The sequence below is a fragment of the Hippopotamus amphibius genome, chromosome 16 (genome assembly GCF_030028045.1).
Source record: "Hippopotamus amphibius kiboko isolate mHipAmp2 chromosome 16, mHipAmp2.hap2, whole genome shotgun sequence".
Taxonomy (NCBI): domain Eukaryota; kingdom Metazoa; phylum Chordata; class Mammalia; order Artiodactyla; family Hippopotamidae; genus Hippopotamus; species Hippopotamus amphibius.
In genome coordinates, this window is record NC_080201.1 from 44,877,521 (window position 1) to 44,899,174 (window position 21,654).

The window sequence follows — 21,654 nt, forward strand, 5'->3', positions numbered from 1 at the left end:
GTTGGAATGAACTCTGCATACCTTTTATTTTTTCTTAGCTATTTATTTTGGCAGTTATCTCTAAATTTTAAAATAATTGATTATTTTCCTCTGTCCAAGCTTATGCATTCTAGACCTTGTCCTGACTTCTGCAGCAGGTCAGCTCTCACACCCCCAATCTACACATCTTTAGTCCTCAGATACTCAGGAAGCGCCTACTGTGTGTCAGGCACTGTTCTCAGATTCATCAGAAAAGGAATCAAAGTCTGTTTTCATGGAGTTTACTTCCATTTTCTCAATAAAATTTTTATTTTAGAATGATCACAAACTTCCAGAAGAGTTGGAGAGCATTACAAAGAACTTGATTTTATCCTCAACCAGTTGATTGTTGGAGCTGTTGAATTCAGCTCTACCCTTACTGATCTTCTGCCTGCTGGATCTGTTTGCTCTTGATAGAGGGGTGTTGATGTCTCCAACTATAATAGAGTTCTCATCTATTTCTCCTTGCAATTCTACCAGTTTTTGCCTCATATATTTCTCTGCTCTCTTGTTAAGCATATACACATTAAGGTCTGTTATGTCTTTTTGAAGAATTGGGTCCTTTATTATTGTATAATGCTTCTATCCATAATTTTCCTTGTTCTGAAGTCTACTCTGTCTGAAATTAATACAGCTACTTCAGCTTTTTTTTAAGCTATAAATTTTTATTGAGATATAGTTGATATACAATATTATGTAAGTTTCAAGCATACAACATAGTGACTCACAATTTTTAAAGGTTATACTCCACTTATAGTTATTATAAAATATTGGCTATATTCCATGTGCTGTACAGTATATCCTTGTAGCTTATTTATTTTATATGTAGTAGTTTGTACTTCTTAATCCACTACCCTTTTTCTTGCACCTCCCCAACTTCCCTCTCCCCACTGATAACCACTAGTTTGTTCTCTGTATCTGTGAGTCTCTTTTTTGTTATATTCACTAGTTTTATTTTTTTAGATCCCACATATAAGCAATATCGTACAGTATTTGTCTTTCCCTGTCTGACTTATTTCACTAAGCATTTAGGTTGCTTCCATGTCTTGCCTATTGTAAGTAATGCTGCTATGAACATTGGGGTGCATGTTTCTTTTCAAATTATGGTTTTCTCCAGATATACACCCAAGGGTGGGATTGCAGGATCATACGGTAACTCTACTTTTGGTTTTTTAAGGAACTTCCTTACTGTTCTCCATAGTGGTTGTACCAATTCCCACCGACAGTACAGGAGGGTTCCCTTTTCTCCACACTCTCTCCGGCATTTATTTTTGCAGACTTTTTAATGATGGCCATTCTGACAGGTGTGAAATGATATCATTGTTTTTTTGATATGCATTTTTCTGATGGTCAGTGATGTTGAGCATCTTTTCACATGCCTGTTGGCCGTCTGTATGTCTTCTTTGAAGAAAAGTGTATTTACATCTTCTGCCCATTTTTTAATTGGGTTGTTTGTTTTTTGGTATTGAATTGTGTGAGCTGTTTGTATATTTTGGAAAGTAAGCCCTTATCAGGCACGTTGTTTGCAAGTATTTTCTCCTAGTCTGTAAGTTGTCTTTTTGTTTTGTTTATGGTTTCCTTTGGTGTACAAAAGCTTATAAGTTTAATTAGGTCCCATTTGTTTATTTTTGCTTTTGTTTCCTTTGCCTTGGGAGACTGACCCAAGAAAACATTGCTAGAATTTATGTCAATCTCTGTCTTCTACTTGGTGTATTTAGATCAATACCATTTAAAGTGATTATTGATTTAGTTGGATTAATATCTGCCAAATTTGTTACTGTTTTGTATTCATTGCCTTTGTTTTTTGTTCTCTCCCGTTTTTTGTCATTTCTAGCTTTAATTGAGCATTTTATATGATTCTGTTTTCTTTCCTTTCTTAGCATATCAACTGTACCTCTTTTTTCACTTTTTAAAATGGTTGCCTTAGATTTTGCAATACACATTTACAACCAATCCAAGTCCACTTTCAGATAGCACTGTACCACTTTACAGGTAGTGCTAGTACCTTACAATAATGAAATATCCCTAATTCCTCCCTTCTATCCATTGTATCGTTGTCATTCATTTCACACATACATAAGCATACATAGGTGTGTGTGTAATATATGTATATTTATATATTTTCATATGTATATGCATAAATACATCGCCATTATTTTGAACAGACTGTTATCTGTTACATCTTTTTTAAAAGTCTTTATTGAATTTTTTACAATATTACTTTTGTTTTATGTTTTGGTTTTTTGGCCAAGAGGCATGTGGGATCTTAATCCCCTAACCAGGGATCGAACCTGCACCCCCTGCATTGGAAGGCAAAGTCTTACCTCTGGGCCACCAGGGAAGTCCCTACATCTATTTTCAAAAAGGAAAATTTTTACTTTGCCTTCACTTATTTCTTCTCTAATGTACATATTCTCAAGCTCAATAAGTCTTTCCACAGGTGAGTCCAGGCTACTAATAAGCCCATCCAAGGCATTCTTCATTTCTGTTAGTGATTTTGATCTCTAGTGTTTCTTCTTGATTCTTTCTTAGAATTTCCATATCTCTGCTTATATTACCTGTCTGTTCTTGCATATTGTTTACTTTTTCTTTTAGAGCCCTTAGCATATTAATCATAGTTATACTCAATTTCTGGTCTGATAATGTCAACATCCCTGCCATATCTGACTCTGGTTCTGATTCTTGCCCTGTCTCTTCAAACTGTCTCCTTTTTTCCTTTTTGGTATGCCTTGTAGTTAATTTTTTTGTTTAAAGCCAAAATGATATACTTTAAAAGTAGGCCTTTAGCCATATGGTTGTAAGGTGTAGAGGGAGGAGAAGCGTTCTATAATGCTGTGATTAGATCTCCATCTTTGTGAGCCTGGGCTGTGACCTTCACCTGTGCTTTTCAGTCCTTCTCTCCTGCTTTAGGAGGGACAGGATGGCTGGAGGGGGTAGATAGATAGAGTACGTATTTCCCTTCCCCCAGGGGGATTAGTCTCTGGTAAAGCCCCAATAGTTTAGGCTCTGGTTAGTTTCTCCTGAGGGGCAGCCTTGCTGAGAACTGAATCCGCTGGCATATTTCAAAATGGTTAATTTTTCCCTCCCCCTACTGGAAGCCCCAAGGGAATTTTTGTATGATCTTCACTATGAGAACTCAGTAGAGTTCCAGTAGGTAAGATTCACAAAAGTGTTGGGGGCCTCCTGGAATTGTTAACTTACTTTTCCACAGTCAGCTTCCAGGAACTGGTCAATTACATTTCAGATTTTGCTACTCTAGTGCTGGTTCCTGTGGAGATTTCTGCTCACCTCAGTTGTGATTCTCTGTCTCCCCCCATCTGTCTCTCCAGTTGCGGGGATAGAGGTTTGCCCTGAGACCTCATTTTTTGTGTCAGATCTAAGAAGAGTTGTTATTTTTCAGTTGGATTAGTTTTTTACTTGTTGTTATGATGGAGTGGTGAATTCCAACCTCTTTATATGCTGGAAGCAAAACTGGAAGTAAAATTGAGTTTTGAAATGTAAGCTTGGTAAGTATAAGATTACAGCATTTATTTCTTCTTGGAGATTCTAATTGCTTTTCTTCTTCCTACTTGTATTGTCTATCTTTATTGACTCCTTTAAGTTGTTTCAGATTCTCAGTTGGGTATTGTATATATCTGTATGACTTGAATCTTTTAAAATTTATTGAGACTTGTATCATGACCCAGAATATGGTCACTTGGAAAAGGCTCTGTATGTTCTTGAGAAGAATGTGTGTTCTGCTGTTGTTGGGGAAGAGTGTTGCATAAATGTCAGTTACATCATGTTGGTTGATAGTGTTATTCAGGTCTTCTCCGGCTTTAGTGATTTTTTGGTCAACTGGTCTATCAGCCACTGAAGGAGAGGTGTTGATATCTCCAACTATACAATTGGTTTGTTTTTGGGAGGGGGGGTTATTTATTTATTTGTTTTTTTGGCTGTGTTGGGCTTTCTGTAGTTGTGGCGAGCAGGAGCTACTCTTTGTTGCGGTGTGCGGGCTTCTCAGTGCAGTGGCTTCTCTTGTTGCAGAGCACAGGCTTTAGGCACACAGGTTTCAGTATTTGCAGTGTGTGGGCTCAGTACTTGTGGTATGTAAGCCCTAGGGCTTGTGGGCTTTAGTAGTTGTGGTGCACAGCCTCAGTAGTTGTGGCTCACAGGTTGTAGAGCACGTGTTCAGTAGTTGGGGTGCACGGGCTTAGTTGCTTCATGGCATATGGGATCTTCCCAGACTAGGGCTTGAACCCGTGTGTCCTGCATTGGCAGATAGCTTCTTAACCACTGCGCCACCAGGGAAGTCCCCAGTTGTTTTATGTACGTCTCATTTCACTTCTATAAGTTTTTGCTTCATGTGTTTCGAAGCCGTTATTTAGGTACATGAAAGTTTAAAACTTTTATGTCCTCTTGATGAATTGATTTATGTCATTGTTAAACGACCCTCTTATCTCAGTTAATATTCTTTGATCTGAAGTCTGCTTTGTCTCAGCTTGGGCTGTCATCTGAAATACGTATAGTGGCCTTTACCTGTGGTTGCTTGGGCTTCCTCATAGCATGACGGCTGGGTTTCAGAAGTGAGCCTCAAAGAGAGCAAGTGATAAGTATATGACATTTTTGTGATCTAGCTTTGGAAGTCACATAACACACTTCCATGTTTACAAGCCCACCCAGGCTCATGGGAAAGGAGTATGAGCTCATCTCTCCATGGGAGAAGCGTGAAAGTCACATTGTAAGATCAGCATGTGTGTTGGGAGTCATGTTGTGGCCTTCTTTGCAAAACAGAGTCTGCCAGGTTGGAAAATAAATTATGGTTAATTCTTAGTAAGCCAGTAAAGCAGTTTTTTCAACATTTTAAATAATACGGGTTGAAACAAGATTTTTAAATTTAATCCCCTTAAATAAAGTTTGATACAAAATCCTATTCCATAACAATTTTATGTATTAAGATTTTATGGTAGTACCTTTTAAAGTATAATCCGTTTTGTCCTGTTTTCTATTTATTAATAACACTTTCTAAGATAATTTTTATTACTACTTGTATTTTGCAGATGAAGCTATAAAATGTAATATGGATTCATTGAGAGGTTCACCTAAAAAAAACTCTGAAAAGAAACAACAGTGCATCTCCTTAAAAGATGTAAATAAGGTGGTATTTTTAAATGTTCATTAAATATTAAATTCATATACTGTTCATTTTAGAATATTCTCCTTTAAAATATACTAGGAACCAAAAATATGGCTATGATAGTTTCATTCACCAAAAAAACGTAAGTTTACATTTGCTGTGTTTCAAAAGAACAGGGTAACTCCCGCCTCCTCCTTTGTCAAGTCCTTGTTCTTTTTCTTTTTACTTTAGTAGCTTAGCACAATGAGACTTCATTTTGCAGTCATACAATGTACGTTCTTAAAGCAGGAGGAGGTTTTGCTCCACATAATCCTGCCTCAGGGACCCGGGTTCCTCACCTAGAACATCACGATCACAGTGGCAGGAGGAAGAGGGGAAAAGAGAATGGTGAACCTGCTCTAAAGTCCTTCTACCTAGAAGTGACAGATGTCACTTCTGATCACTTATGTTTCATTGGTTAAAGCAAGTCATATGATCATCTGACTGCAAAGAGTCAGAGAAGTGCATTCCTGCTGATTAGCCAGAAGGAGAACTGGAAATAGTTAATGAGCTGCAATGTTTACTCTCATCTCCCAGAGATATTATTTAAGTGAAAGGAAAAAGCATGCTTTATTCTTCATGTTAAAAAACATATATACTGTATACTCTTGAAACGCACTGATTGTTTCTGGAAGTCCATGTTGAAAATAAGGAGATAGCTCTAGGTAGGCTTAGAAAAACTAGGTGGTTTAATTTTCTTTAAGGCTAAATTTTCATTGTATATGATTTTGTATGTTATGTATTTCATACCAGATGTGTGTATTATCTACTAAAAACATGTATTTGAAAACAAAAATAAAAGGTATGCCCTGTGACCCTAAAACAAAGGGCAATATAAGAAATTTATCTGAATTTGCCTCCCCTTGAATAAAATGATATAAGGGTTTCCCAGAAGGAATATGTGAGTCCAGAAGAGACTTTTTAAAAATTAAGTTTATAAAGATTTAGTAATCATGGCTTATAAATAAAATTTCCAAGTGGGAGACGCTTTTAAACTCAAGTCCTTGTTCTCGGCCTACTGACCACTCTACAAAATTGGGTATTTATTCTCATTTTAACAAGGGTGTAAAAATCTGGAATTATGGGCCACTCTAATAGTTAAGGTCAGATCTAACCTGTCCCTCCAGTTCCTTTGACAAGACAGGTGAAAGTTATTCCAGGACATTTAATATTGATTATTTGAAAAGCCAGCTGCCTGCTGTTTGGACAAATCACTCAACTCTCCAGTTCTTGGTCTCTTCATACCTGTGTTTCCTAAGCATTATCTGGGATGGTTGTCTGTGAGAATAACTCCCATGGAATTTTAATTCCTCAAAAATATATATCTTGCTAGCATAAGTATTCTTTCTGAAAAAAATTTTTTTACAGTGTGTTGAATCTTCAGTGTATTGGCCAACAAAAAGAGGCATAACCATATATGCTGATCCAGATATACCAGCAGCAAGGTATGATTTGAAAATCCAGTGTAATTGTCTAGAGACTTAAGTATAAGATTGTTTTATACAGTGTTCTGTAAGATTGAAGATAGAATATTCAATTTCAAAAAAAGAGTGACCTTGGAAATTTTGATTAAACATATATTCATTTAAAATGAAAATGTTTGACAATTGGCTAGCAGCACAGTTGACCAAAAAGTGGTAGTGATTCTAGAGTCTCCTTGTTACCTTGTCAGACGAAGTTGTGTCTGTAAGACAGGTCTAATGGCATCGTCTTGCTATAAAGGACGTGGACCAGATGGCAATTCAAGTTTGCGGAAAGCAAAGAATGGTTTATTATATTCTTGAAGATGAGCATTGTATACTTTGTAACCCTGTTCTCATCAAGATCCATGTCAGTGATATTAATGAGATCACAAAAAGGATGTATTGTAATATTAATACACTTCACATATAGTGTAAAATCTTCAGGTAGGAAGCTTCCATTGCTCCCCTTCTAGACTTTATGCTACTGTTGTCATACCTTTTATTTATACATTTGTTATAAATGCTGGAATCTATTATTGTTTGCATATAAACAGTCACTTTTCTTTTAGAAGGATTTAAATAAATAATAGGAAAAAATTATATATTTACCTATGTAGTTACCATCCATGCTTTCCACTTTTTGGGTAGATCCAGATTTCCATCTGGTACCATTTTCCTTCTACCTGAAGGACTTCCTTTATAATTTCATGTATTATGGATCTGCTGGTGATTAATTTTCAGCTTTTGTATGTCTGAAAAAATACTTTCGCTTCATTTAGAAAAAAAAAACTTTGCTAGGATAGAATTCTAGGTTTAAATTTCTTTTTCCCCTGTGTTTAAAAGATCTTGCTCCACCATCAGCTTGCTCATATTGTTCCCAATGCAGAAATCTACCATCATCTTTTTCCTTTGTTCCTCTGTTTGCAGCATGTCCTTTTCCTCTGCTTTTAAGATTTTTTTCTCTCTATTGCTGGTTTGAACAGTTTAATTATTGTATAACATCTTGGTGTAGTTTCACTCATGTTTCTTATGCTTTGGGTTCATTAGGGTTCTTCATTTGTAGCTTTCTGTCTTTTCATCAAATTTGGTAAGTATTCAGCTGTTTTTCTACGGATGTTTTTTCTGCACTCGTCTCTTTCTCCTCTCCTTTTGAGGTTCTTATGAGACAACCTTTTTTTCTTGCTATTCAGGATATTAATAAGTCTACTAATCTGTTTAATTGACTCTTCTGTCATCTCCATTTTGGTATTAAGTCCATCCAGTGAATTTCTTTTCAAGTAAATTTTTTATTTCATTTATTATTTATTGTTCTAAAATTTTCATTTAATTTTTTTCTAATCTATATTTTTTTGATGAGAAAAAAGCAACATTCTTATGATTCCATTCAAGAGTGCTCAGGGTTCCTTTTCTTACCATAGTTATGGTAGCAGCTTGGTAATTCACACTTCTGAGCTGTGTTGTGGTTGGCACCTGTTGTTTATCTTTTCACTCTACAATTGACCTGATTTTCTTGATTCTTTGTATGTCAGGTAATTTTGGATTGTTTTCTGGATATTCTGAATATTATGGCATGAGACTCTGGTTTAGAATCCTCTGGAGAACGTTGACTTTGTTGTTTTTCTTGTTTGTTTTAGCAGGAGGTCATCACTCCTTTAAGGTTCAGGCCTCAAGCTCTGTCTAACTTGCCATGGTGGTGATTGCAACACTGTTTCCAAGTCTTTGGTACACTGCTTTGAGTCTGTTCCCAGTATGCTCAACTTGGGGTGAGCCTGGGACTTGTTCTGGGTCATAAACAGAGATAGGGGATTCCTCTCCACCCAGGCAGTTCTGTATCTCATTTTTTCCCCCAGGATTTTCCTCACATTTGCCATTTTCTAGATGCTCTCTCTCCCTGTTCCTCTGACCAGATAGATGGTTTCTTGTGGAGAAGCTACCATGCAGTTTTGTGTGATTGGGGCTGCTTGTGGAATAAAATAGCAATAGAAATAAGAGAGGAAGAAAAATGGAGATTTTCCTTTACAGTCTTTAGAATACTGGGTCCCTATTTCCTGGTTCCTTAGAGGGAGGGAGAAGTTTTCTCTCAGGATTTTAAGTGACCGCACTGCTGTCACCACTGCAACATGCAGCTCTGTGATCAGAGCTGGCCTTGGGGCAGGGCCAGGAGAGAAAAAGAGGAGAGAAAGTCGGGATTCCTTACACCCTCTGGTTGAAGGCCCCTCGACTCTGTTCTTTGGCTTGAAACACAGTCGGCCCTCCTTATCCCCAGCTCCTGCATCCTCACTGACGCAGGTCCCTTGGGTACGGAGGGCCGACTCTACTACACCATCTTATGTTAGGGACCTGAGCATCCTTGGACTTTGGTATGCTCGGGGCTCCTGGAACCCGTCCCCTGCAGATGCTGAGGGATGATGGTAGAGAGTTTCTTTCGGGGTTTTTGAGGTCTGCATCGTCTACACCATTCTGCAGCTCAGGCCGCCCTCAGGTCAACACCAAGAGGCAGCCAGGAAACTCTCCTTGCCTTTGGTGGCTTTTCACGTTTTGACTTCTCTCCGCTGTAGTTTCGCACTTCACCCCAAGTTTCTAGATGTAATCAGTGAGGAGGGGAGGCGGTAGTGGGCTTGCTCCTTCTTGGCAGTCCCAGGACTGTCAAAATAGTTTTTATACTCAAAGGACTCAGTTTCAGTTCTCACAGAATTTACTTAAGTTGATCAACTTATTCCTCATTGGTACTTCTTAAATTCTCTCCTAGAAAATAAAGGTATTGAGGTTTGGGATAAATGGGTCAGAAATTTTAATAAATGTTTTTGATTTCTAGTGCTTTCTGTCAGAAGTCAAATGAAAAACCACTTAGATTGGCTGAGAAGAAAGAATACAATGAGAAGAACGGCTGTGTGAAGTACAGATTTTTTTCTTGGGCTAAATTTTTAATCAAAATAATTATAGAAAAATTATAAGCAGGAAGAATTTATATATGATTTTATTATTAATTTCAAACCTGCATTCCCATAAAGTAAATAAATATATATACACACAAGTTAGTTTTTTCTTTTCCATTTACTAGAGTAGATTTTTCTGTTTAAAGCTTTGTTCCACTGTAAATAGTCATTCTCTGCTTCCCCTTCCTGATTCTCTTGTCAAGTGAACAATTTTATGAAACAAATTATATGTAGTCTTTATATGAATGAAAATTATATGTATCTTTTAGGGCTGTTGATTTTATGTGGGTTGGTGCTTGCTTTCCTCCCAGTGTTCTGATGTTAAATAGATCTACCACTGCTGGAGGAACTGCTGAATTATTTGCAGTGTGGAACTTGGGGTTTGGTTTTTTTTTTTTTGTCCTGCCAGATTCACTAAGTATTCACTTAAAAGTTGTTAACAATAATCACCTCATTTCATACTTGTTTAATCCACAAAATATTTTCATACCAATTTTTATGATTTCTTACCCTACCAGCCTAAAAACACTTTTACATTCCAAGTAGCTGTGGTTACTCTGAAGCCACCAAAGTGACAAAGCGTTTAAGACAGTTCAGAAGTGGGTAGGTTGTTCTGTATCCACTAACTGCCTGAGATGACAGCCATTTTGGTGTCCTGGCTTCCCAGAGGCCGCTGGGTGGCCCTGTGGCGTCCCCTCGCCCAGAAGGAGGTCCTCATGGTGTGCAGGGCTGAGGACTCTTAAGGCTGCCATGGAGCCCATGGATCTGGGGGTGGCTGGTAATGCATCAGAGTTGACATCCTTCTACCCAGGCATCCCTCCACCTGATACCTGAAAGTTGTGTTGCTACAACAGCTTATTTTCCTTGGAACCGAAGACCTTGGGTTATCCATGCAGCTCATTTCTTTCAGCCAAATGCCCTTTACTTAGAATCTACTGATGAAACCAGTTCAGTTATTCTATCAGTGTACTCTGGATTCCAGGGAACCTTGAAGTGATTGAAGATTGAACAGCAAAAAAGAAAGGAAGCAATGGGTTTCTTAAAAGGAACATGAGATGACCTAGTGGACATGCAGTCTTTCTCCTTGTCCAGAGCAAGTGGTCCTGGGATTGGCAGTGCTGTGTCCACAGAGCAGGGCCCAGTGTAGGAGGGAGAGGGGGCAAGCATGAGATGGCAGGCCCACCATAGCCCTTGTGCAGCGAAACAGAGCAAGCAGTAATGGCATAGCCATGCCTTGGGAGATGTGGTTCATTTTACCTCTGTCAAGGAAAAACTAGAATAATAGCTCAACTGAAGAAATATAAATGCTCATTTTTTCTTCAAATTATCCTTTTAATTATTTTACAGATTATTGCAGTTTCTAAATCCTGATCCTTTGAGAGCTGATGGAATCTCTGATCTGCAGCAGGTATGACAGACCACCCCCAAAAGAAAAAAAACTGTTTATTCTTTAAATGTCTCCCCTTCCTACCTCTAGATTTGAGATATGAAGAGAAACTCCTTGCACAGAGGACTTTACCTAAAGACATTCTTTTAGAAATTATCTAGTGAATTATTGCTTTAGAGACATGGCTCTTATTCTACTTGGGTAATCATTTTGGTAATTTTGGTGGGTTTTGATAAGCATATAAACCTAGGATTTTACATTGAAACCAAACTCTTATATTTCTTCATTTCCATGAAGTTCTTGGTATTCTGTACTAACACCGCAGGGCAGAGCTGTCTAACACCTGTGTTCTTAGTTGCAGAAGCTGAAGTTGGGCTCCCAGCAGCCCTTGGTGGTTCTGCGGAACAGGGTCGAGCCCTGCTTGTCCATCGACATGGCGCCGCTCTCCGCAGACCTGAAAAAGGTGACAGGGCTCAGACCAGACTTGTGAAGGAGTACTGACCTGTTCTAACGTAGAAAGATTTTTAATAAACAGTTCTAAGTTTGCATTTGTATAATTTCTTTGCTTTTGAAATTTCCTCTTAATATTTGATTATTAATTTCTCACAATTTATTCTTAAAGTCCAGGTTAGCTTCTTATAAGTGAATGATTTTTTTGTGGAGAAACCTAAGTGCTTTTCTGGAATAAGTTTTCAAATGTGCCTCTGAAAAGGAGCTTAGAAGGAGCACAAGTAGTCAGGGCAGTTAGAATGTACTTCTTAGCATTCTTTTCAGAATTGCTTTATAGACCTGTGGTTTCACTTAGATCATCAGTTTAGATTATACGTGTTTATCTACTTCCCTCTTGATATTAAAAAAAAAAAAAACGCGAGGATGAATAGAAGCGAAGTCTTTATTGGACAGGAAATTTCTACAGGCTTTTGGAAGGTGGAAAAGAAGCAGCAGAGGATGGCTGACCACCTGAGGAAGGAGTGACGTGAGAGGGCAGTGAACTCCCTACCTTGTTTCCTGAACATCCACAGCCAGTTTCTCAGGAAGGAGATTGGAGGCTGTGTTTGGAGAAACTGAATGGCCCTAAAGAATAACCTTTAGGTGATGCTAATTTTGAATCCTCCCAGTAAAAATGCCTGCTTGCTGCCTGTCTCCCTGCAGTGCTGTGACGCTCACGTGGTGATGAGCTCTGCCCTGCCTGCAGATAAAGTCAGCTTTCAGTGTCTTCAATGTGAGCAGACGTCAGGGATCCTTGGACATTTGAAGAAAGCCTTTACCTAGGGAAGAAAAAAAAAAGACAAACTCTGAAAGAAACAAACAGTGTAGGGAGTGGAAGAAAACTTTAGAAAATAGACATCCTCATAAAGAAGATGTGGCATATATATACAATGGAATATTACTCAGCTATAAAAAGGGATGAGATGGAGCTATATGTAATGAGGTGGATAGACCTGGAGTCTGTCATACAGAGTGAAGTAAGTCATAAAGAGAAAGACAAATATTGTATGCTAACTCACATATACGGAATCTAAAAATGGTACTGATGAACTCAGTGATAAGAACAAGGACGCAGATGCAGAGAATGGACTGGAGAACTCGAGGTTTGGGGGGGCGGGGGGTGAAGGGGAAGCTGAGACGAAGTGAGAGAGTAGCACAGACATATATATACTACCAACTGTAAAATAGATAGCCAGTGGGAAGTTGTTGTATAACAAAGGGAGTTCAACTCGAGGATGGAAGATGCCTTAGAGGACAGGGACGGGGAGGGTGGGGGGGAGTCGAGGGAGGGAGGGAATACGGGAATATGTGTATAAAAACAGATGATTGAACTTGGTGTACCCCCCAAAAAATAATAAATTAAAAAAAATAGATATCCTCAGAGATGAGAGAAGGTATTGCTTGGATTTAACAATAATATGGTGCTATTAAAAAAAAAAAAGAACAGTAGTGACTTGCCTGGTGTCCAGTGGTTAAGAATCCGTCTTCCAGTGCAGGGGACGCGGGTTTGATTCCTGGCCAGGGAACTAAGAACCCTTATGCTGCAGGGCAACTAATAAGCCCATGAGCTGTGAGTACTGAGCCCACATACCACAACTAGAGAGAAGCCCTTTTGCCGAAACGAAGAGCCTGTGTGCCACAACAAAGAGCCTACGCAGCTAAATATTAAATAAATTTTTTTTAAGAAAGGAATAGTCAGAGCTTAAAAAGGCTCTTAGAAATTAAAAATGCCATAGAAATAAAAAACAGTAGATATGACAGGTAAAATAGAAGTTAACAGGAAGTAGAACAAAAAGACAGATAGAAATGTGGGGAAAAAGAATTCGAGGGTCAATTTGAGATCTCATATCTGAGTGGGATTTCTAGAAAGAATGACAGAAGGGGGGCAGAAAATTCTGAGAATAACACATGGACACTTTCTAGACTTACTGGACACGACTTTCTAAATTAATAGTTTGCTGACCGCAGACCCAGCACAACTGAGGAGTAAGAGTGTGGACACGTTGCTACGAAGCATCTGAACTGGAGGCATTCAGAGATCGTGAAAGCTTCCAGAGAGAAGCAGCCCATCCCATGGCGGGGTCAGGAATCAAAACGACTTGAGACTTCTCCTTCACAGTTCATCTGAGAAGCACTGACTCCACAATTCTGGTGAAAAGTTATTTCAAGCCTAGAGGTCTATACTTAAACCATTAGTGACGTGTGAGGGTAGAATGAAGACATTTTCACACGTGCAAACTCTCCAGTTTCCTGCCCATGTACCCTTTGTGGAGAAGCTACCAAAATTTGTTCCCCACCAAACTGAGAAATTCAACAGAGAAAGTTGCAGCGAAAAGGGTGATATTGCAGGGAGATCCCAGTCCCGAGTGCAGCTGGGGTTCAGGCTGGGGAATGAGGTCTTGAGAGAGAGGATGGTGCTGATGGGTTCAGCCTGTTGGCAGGTTGCACCCGTGTGGCTGAAGAACTCTCCTCGGGGCAACATTGCGGAGGTTTCGGTGACAGTTAGTTACATAGAAAAAGAAGCAAACAAAGGCATGTTTTTAAAAAACTTTACGAGTGGAGCCGATGCACCAGCAGTCTATCAGGAGGAGGAGGAGAAGCCACAGCCTTGCTCTGGTGAGCATTAAGCACCTGCTCCTTCAACAGACTGCCTGCTGGAGCCTTTCAGTTTGGAGCCCAGAAAAGCAAGTCTTTGAGCAGGAGTTTGCTGCTGAAAAAGATTCAGGGGGACTTACTAAGTTAGGTCTTAGAAAATACCAGATTGAGCAGTGTATACTCTTAGTGGGGATAAAGTGAACAATGAGAAGGAGTTTTACTAGTTTTCTGTACTTTACTGTCGTTTTGGTTGTTGTTGATGTTTTGTAGGCTCTTCAAAGAAATAGATTTCCAGGCCCCAGCCACACTGAATCTTACTCTTGGCCTCCCATAGCACGTGGCTATGACGTGGTGGTCATTTCTCATTGTGGAAATGACCCTTTATTGTACCTTCCACCACTGCTTACGATTTTGCAAACAGGGGGCTGCTACAAGTCATTACCAAGTAGAAACGGAGTAAGTTGAAGACAGTTTTGTTTTACAGCAAAATGGATTAAGTATTTATTTTTAAGTTTGACACCTAACCTTTGGTAAAGTTTAGGTTGCATTAAAACTGGAAGGGTAGAAACTGTCCTATGAGGAACTCTTCGCAACACACTCACTGGTTCTTTCACACTGATTCTTACTGAGAACCCCTAGCTGTGAGCCATTGTCTGAGTCAGCAGAGTCCTGGCTTTTAGTGATGAATATACAGTTTATAGAATTAGTTCACTGATTCGATTTGTCTAATTGTCATGGCAACCCTCTGAGATGGTCAGGCTGTGTATTGTTTTCACTGTTTTATAGATGAGGAAATTGAGCTCATAAAAAGTTACCGGTAAAAGTTCTTACCTGCTGACAAGTGCGACCGGAAGTGGGATTTGAATTTAGGATTTCTGTCATCTTGTCCCTATTATTTATTTTCACAGAACCCCACACTGTTTTATAATCCTACTTTCTTTTTCCCACTCATAAGAATCGGAAAATAGCTGAGAAGGATGATGAAAAGGAAAGGAATTGGTTGTGAGGGTCAGAAGGTGGGGGAGTGATGTCTGCTTTGCTGGGGTTTTGGCTGTTAGGTGAGCTGATGTGTATGAGACCCATCACAACTTCTCCCAAGACTCACTACAGATGGTTCCATCACTGATTATAAGGTGAAAAACAGCAGTGTATTTTTCTAATTATGCTGCGTAGTCTAATGAGTTCTCTTTGGAAATCTGCATTGGCTATGTTATGATGTAGTGACTGAATATTAAATGGATACATTTATACCACTCAGTTAGGTAGCAGCTGAACCCGTTGCAGCTTGTGTTGAGATAGACCCCTGGCCGGGCCAGAAAGGAATGTCCAGGTCTGCCCCTTGTGTCCATTCTGCTTTTTCTGCGTCTCCAGGGTCAGCCTGCATTTAGGTGAGAACCCTGGAAGCTGGCGCTGGCCTGAATCTGTATAAAAGAAAGAGGAAACTCATTCTTGTCTTCAATTAATTGAGGTCATGTGCCCAGGAAGGTGTTTGACAGGCAGTGCCCCTTTGAGAGAGATCTGTGGGGTAGTGGAGGACAGGGTTCAGATGGTGCAGTAGGAAACGTAATCTCCTGAGGAAGCAATGTTAACCTTTTTCAAGGCCCGTTTTAGGAGGCAGTTAGTTCATCCTTGTGCTTAGGAGCAGGGGTCTGGAGCCAGTTTGTCTGGCTTTAAATCCTGTTGCTACCATATATTAGCTCTGCAGCCTTGGGCAACTAACTTCACCTTTCTGTGCCTTACTTAGGGTCCTCATCTGTGAAATAAGGTAGTAATAGGTCTCACTCTATAAGGGGACTTTAGGGACTAAATGATTTAATACTTGTGCATAGTTTAAGCCCTAGCAAAATCTGAGTCAGTGTGTCTGAACCCATTCTAATGAAGTTATATTTTGACTTTTCTGACCTACCTGACAGTGATGATAGCAGGGAGATATTGTGCATGCTTTACATACACGGCCTTTGAGTCGTAACCTTTGTCCAAAATTATGTGACTTCGTTTGTCTTTGCAGCCTCTGGCAGTCATCGTGTGCTCTGGGTGGAAGAAGGCCCAATTTATTTTTGAATTATTGGGAGACTATAGCATGTCCTCCAGGCCTCTTCATCCGGTGGTATTAACAATCGGACTCCACAAAGATGAAGCCAAAAATCTGAAGCTTCCAAGGGGGTGTAAGCATCCTTTCCAGGCTCTTTGGTTCCCTCTAGAGAACACAGTAGAACCCTGCTCAGGCAGGCCTGGGAGCCGCGGCTGACCTGGGGCTTGTGTGATGATCAGTCAGACCTTACCTATCTGTTACCAGTCCGTGTGGGTGGTGAAAGCTTACATCTGTTTTACTGAGAAAACTATGTCTTTTCATTCATTTATCAGCTACTTAAACACTTACTGTTTATTGGCTGTTGACTAAAACCACCCCCTGCCTTTCAGGAGCTGAAAACCTGGTGGGAGCCCAGGTATTTAATCAGACAGCACAGGGGCTAGCCCAGGCGGGCTTCTTGCTACACCCACCTGAGGAAGAAAAACAGGCTTTCATTTCATTAAAAGGCGTTTCTAGAAAGTCTGTGGAATCTTAGCAAAGGAAATGTTAGGAAAAAAAACCTGTGGAAAATCTAAAGCATTAACTGTGTTTTCTTTTAAAATGTAGGCGATGTAATTGTCACAACACCACATAGCCTCCTGAGACTTCTCAAATATCAAAGCTTGTTATTTCTTAGACTCTGTCATCTGATTTTGGATGAAGTGGAAGTGTTATTCTCTGAAGCTAATGAACAAGTAAGTATGGCCTTCATTTAGGGGTCATTATTACTCAAAAATAAATGTATATACACACACACACACATAATTACAGTCTTTTAGGAATCAGGAAATGTGTCTAGTTGGGAAGAAGGTGGTTAATGTAAAATATTTTTCCCTTTAATTGCTATAATTAAGAAGAGGGAAAATTTACCTGAATTTTCTACCCAATGTTAAAGTTCTCTTTGAAGAGCAAAAATTCTTTCCTAGGGAGGTTTTCTAAAATAATTAATATTTTTATGGTTATGTAAGCAATAATTTTATTTTAGAAAATTTGAGAAATAGAGAACAACACTTGAAAAACCCCAACATCCATAATCTTATGCTCAGAGGTAACCACTCTTACAATTTTAGAATATTTCTTTCCTTTTTGTAATTCCTGTGTCTGTTGATACATATAATTAATAATATCAGGTACTTATTTTATGTATTAGCTTGTAACTTGCATTTCAGTTAACAGCGTCGTGAGTATTGCTACTAACTGTTCTTTAGCACGATTGTTACTGGCCACATGGTATTACATAATTTATTTTATAATTGTCTTATATTTGGATACTTAGCATCATTTGTGTGTGTGTGTGTCTGTGTGTGGCTGAAGAAACATCTTTTTTGCACATGCTTTCTTAGGATAAATTCCTAGGAAGGGGATTGTTGGATCAGAGGCTATGAATTCTTATAAGGCATTTGTTGGAAGCAGTGTAACATGATAATCAGGAGCCTTCCTTTGAGAGCAGTGATGGCCCTAAGGTCAAGTCCAGACTTTGTTACTTACTGACTGTGTGGGCCTGGGCAGGGTTCCTGAACTCCTCTAGTCACAGTTCTTATTTGCAAAGCTAATATCTGGAACACTGCCATTTATAGTGGCCCTTCTGAAAGTGTAGAAGGATTTGCACTCCCTCAGGCAGAGTGTCACCCCACCACACTCCCTGCACCCCTGGCAGTAGGAGGCCCACGTCACATGTGGCATCTGATTTGCTTAATCTGCATTTCCTTGGTTACTTTGTTAAGTTGAGCATTGATTCATACTGGCCATTTGTACCCATTCTTGAGCTGCTTGTTCATTTCATTTGCTTGTTTTCTTTCACTGGGGTCATCTTTTTCTAACTAGTTTGTAAAAGTTTTTGTATAAGGCTGTTCATCCTTTGTTACCCATGTTACCCGTATTTACCTAGATGTTTGTTTTAATTTTGTCTATACTTAACATTTTTAGTTTTTTCTTTCACTCTCATGTTTAAAGACCTTCCCCACTCTGGAAACTGAGACGAAGCGAGAGAGTAGCACAGACATATATATACTACCAACTGTAAGATAGATAGCCAGTGGGATGTTGTTGTATAACAAAGGGAGTTCAACTCGAGGATGGAAGATGCCTTAGAGGACTGGGACGGGGATGGTGGGGGGGACTCGAGGGAGGGTGGGGGGGGGAGTCGAGGGAGGGAGGGAATACGGGGATATGTGTATAAAAACAGATGATTGAACTTGGTGTACCCCCCAAAAAATAATAAATAAATAAATAAAATTTTAAAAAAAAGGACCTTCTCCACTCTGAGAACCGAAAGTATACATTCTTTACCTTTTATGTTCTGTCAAACTAAAGATTAGTTTCTTTTGAAATAAAAATGACATTAATTATACTAATTTTTTAGATGTTTCCTATATTAGATAACTTTAAGAAAAATACTGAAGTTGAAGAAAGGGAATCTGCCCCACATCAGATTGTTGCAGTTGGAGTTCATTGGAACAGATGTATAGAGCAGTTAATCAAAGAGTTCATGAACGACCCCTACATTGTGATCACAGCCATGGAAGAGGCTGCTCTCTATGGCAGCATCCAACAGGTAATGAGTCGTGGGTGTGCGTGGTGGGGGCTGGTAAGCACAGCAGGTAACCTTTATTCATGGCTTAATATTAAAAGATTATAGCATTAATTTCATATACAAGTCTGTAATTGTGTATTTAAATTTGTATCGCTTTTCTATACCGTCTTTTCTATTAAAATTACGACTTTCCCGTAAAAAGTAAAACTGGCTCACTTTGAACATTTAAAAAACCCCACTGTTTCTGCATTTCATTACCAGGTAGTACATCTTTGCCTGGAATGTGGAAAAACCTCTACTTTACTCCAAACTCTTGATTTTGTTCCAAGTCAGGCACAGAAGACCTTGATCTTCACCTGTTCTGTGGCTGAAACAGAAAGAGTTTGTAAGGTGAGCCCTTCTACACGTAAAATGTTCTTACTGCTTGTTTAAACTGTGGTTGAATCTTGAGTCATCAGAGAAATAAAGTTTTACAAGTTCAGCATCAATCAGAATGGGCTCTGCCACTAAGCACTGGTGGCAGTGACAAGGGACAGCAGGAGGCCTGACACCAAGAGGAGAAGCCAGGTGGGTAGGATGAGCCTTCCCTTCGAAGCCAGCAGTCCCCAAGGGGAACCTGGCAGAGTACGAAAAGGATCTGGTTCATGAAGAAGTACCAACATCTTCTGTACCCTCTATTTAAGAAAATAGAGACGATAATGCTAAAATAAATCATCATTTGGCCAGAAAAGCCAAAAAAATTGGCTAAAAATGTATTTAATCTAACTGTATATAAATTAATGCTAAAGTGTAGAAACGAGGCCAAATACAAAAGAGTGCACCCACCTTTAAGCAAAAATGAACTAGCAGGTATAGTGAAAATCCCCTCTCGACAATAGTACCATTAATTTCGTATATACATACATACATCTCCACAGATATATGTGTAGGTAAATAACATACAGGCAAGTATATATACATACACTTATGTATGTGCAAGTCATTTTAGAAGCAAGGAGAATAGTTTTAGCAAAATAATGTTTGTTTCACTGGAGCAACTTTTTAGATATAAACCATAGAATTTTGAAAATATATTTCTTTAAATTTGCAACCATCTCATTCTTAGAATTAGTGGATCGGTGAGGTAAGTCCCTCACAGATAATTTTAAATGGTTTATATTGATAATTATTGATGAAAAATTATCTTCAAGCTTATGTTCCTGATTGTGAACTGGCCCCTTTGGTTTCACCTTTAGGTAGTAGAAAGCAGTTCCATATTTTGCTTGAAAATGCACAAAGAAATTATTTTTAATTTAAAAAGTGTTTTAGAACAGTGGAAGAAGAAGTTAAGTTCTGGTTCTCACATTGTATTAGGTAAGTATTTTAATTTGTACTTGTATTTAAAGAAGGCTGAGCTAGTAGGAATTATATCTTCATTTATTTACCTCGTCTCCAAATTTCTCATCATTTCCCAGATTTATTGAGAATGTATTAGTAATGTTAATTTCAAAGTGAAAATTAACCTTGGCTAAGATTTTGATATTGAGATGGAATCCAGGTGTCTCTAGGCTCTCAGGTCAGTAGGCAGCAGCCCTTGGTCTGGCTGTGCTCCCTGGAGTTCCAGCTTAAGGATCACTGTCATCTATATATATATTGTTAAATTTAGTATTGGAAATATAAAAGTCAAAATGTATAAAATAAGTGAAAACTGTATGGGCATATAAATACAACTGATTCACTTTGTTGTACAGTGGAAACTGGCACAACATTGTAAAGTAATTATACTCCAATAAAGATCTGAAGGAAAAAAAAACTATATGGGCAGCCTAGATTTGTAATGGAGGCATTTTTCAAGTTAAAAAAGGAAACCACTTTTCTCTGAAATTTGGTTACTGAGGCTTTGAAATTTGGGGGAAAGAAGTGGGGAGGAAGTTTCTTTGCATCTTAAAAGTAAAATGCAATAAAGAAATGTTTTGAAGTATGGTTCCTGGAATTGCTCTGCGAAGTCTGTGCAGTAAAATTCCAGCCTCATTTGAAATTGTCAGAATCCTTTTCTCCAGCCTTAACAGATGATTGCCTACCACTCTTGGCCATCACTGATGCCACGTGTGTGATTCACTTCAGCTTTCCTTCCTCGCCAAAAATTTTTGGTGGACGCCTGTATTGCATGTCTGATCATTTTCAGAGTTTAACTGAACAGGTTTGATTAATTTATATTCTCATTTACTATTTCACTGGCATCTTCCACGTAATGACAAATTCAGAGTCCACAAAGCTTTATCATTTAGACTGGTATGGGTGATCCGCTTCCTTTATTCACCCCCAATTTTAAGGGTTCTCCAGCAGAACAGGGAGATAAAAGAGCCAAATCTGTATTGCTGCTGACAGAGAGGGATGCCTGCCATGCAGTTGGTGTCCTGCGCTACTTGGAGCGAGCAGATGCCAAGATTCCTTCAGAGCTGTACGAGTTTACTGCAGGGGTTCTGGAAGCCAGAGAAGATAAAAAAGCCAGAAGGCCTCTTTGTCCGTATCTTAAGGCTTTTGGTTTTTGCAGGTAAGCCAGTCATCTTTTTTTTAATTGACGTATAGCGTAGAGTAAACTGCACAGATACGTTTACAGCTTGATGATGTTATATATGTATGCAACCCATGTGCACCACCACCCAGCTCTGAGGGGGCCCCTTAGAGATGCCCTCCTGCTCCTTCCCAATTTGCTCTGCCTCCAGAAGTAACCACCCTCATTATATCTACCAACATTGACTGATTTGGCTTGTTTTAGGGTTTTATATAAATGGAATTGTAGTGTGTTCAATCCATCAATACTGTCTGTGGCATTCATCCATGTTGTTGTGTGTATTAGTGTTTATTTATTTATTTTGTGGCTCGGAATTCCATTGTATGAATATGTCATGATGTACATATCCATTCTGCTCTTGATGGGCCTGTGAGTTGCATTATGTATGAAGCTGCCATGAGCACTCTTGTACGTGTCTTTTTCTGGAAATAGGTACCCATTTCTCTTGGGTGT

The 21,654-nt window shown here is 39.0% G+C and overlaps 1 protein-coding gene across 1 annotated transcript in view; it reads left to right on the forward strand.

Annotated features, from left to right (window-relative positions):
* The window catches only part of TDRD12 (tudor domain containing 12), a 74,385-nt gene that overhangs the window by 25,129 nt on the left and 27,602 nt on the right, over nucleotides 1-21,654 (forward strand). Inside the window, exons 10-23 of the mRNA XM_057712953.1 lie at nucleotides 5,058-5,155; nucleotides 6,542-6,618; nucleotides 9,452-9,532; nucleotides 10,920-10,980; nucleotides 11,315-11,422; nucleotides 14,314-14,499; nucleotides 16,052-16,208; nucleotides 16,682-16,809; nucleotides 17,265-17,294; nucleotides 18,477-18,668; nucleotides 18,909-19,037; nucleotides 19,883-20,000; nucleotides 20,687-20,826; nucleotides 20,960-21,180. Coding sequence (XP_057568936.1) covers nucleotides 5,058-5,155; nucleotides 6,542-6,618; nucleotides 9,452-9,532; nucleotides 10,920-10,980; nucleotides 11,315-11,422; nucleotides 14,314-14,499; nucleotides 16,052-16,208; nucleotides 16,682-16,809; nucleotides 17,265-17,294; nucleotides 18,477-18,668; nucleotides 18,909-19,037; nucleotides 19,883-20,000; nucleotides 20,687-20,826; nucleotides 20,960-21,180 — 1,726 coding nt within the window. The remainder of the gene's footprint in view (nucleotides 1-5,057; nucleotides 5,156-6,541; nucleotides 6,619-9,451; nucleotides 9,533-10,919; nucleotides 10,981-11,314; nucleotides 11,423-14,313; nucleotides 14,500-16,051; nucleotides 16,209-16,681; nucleotides 16,810-17,264; nucleotides 17,295-18,476; nucleotides 18,669-18,908; nucleotides 19,038-19,882; nucleotides 20,001-20,686; nucleotides 20,827-20,959; nucleotides 21,181-21,654) is intronic.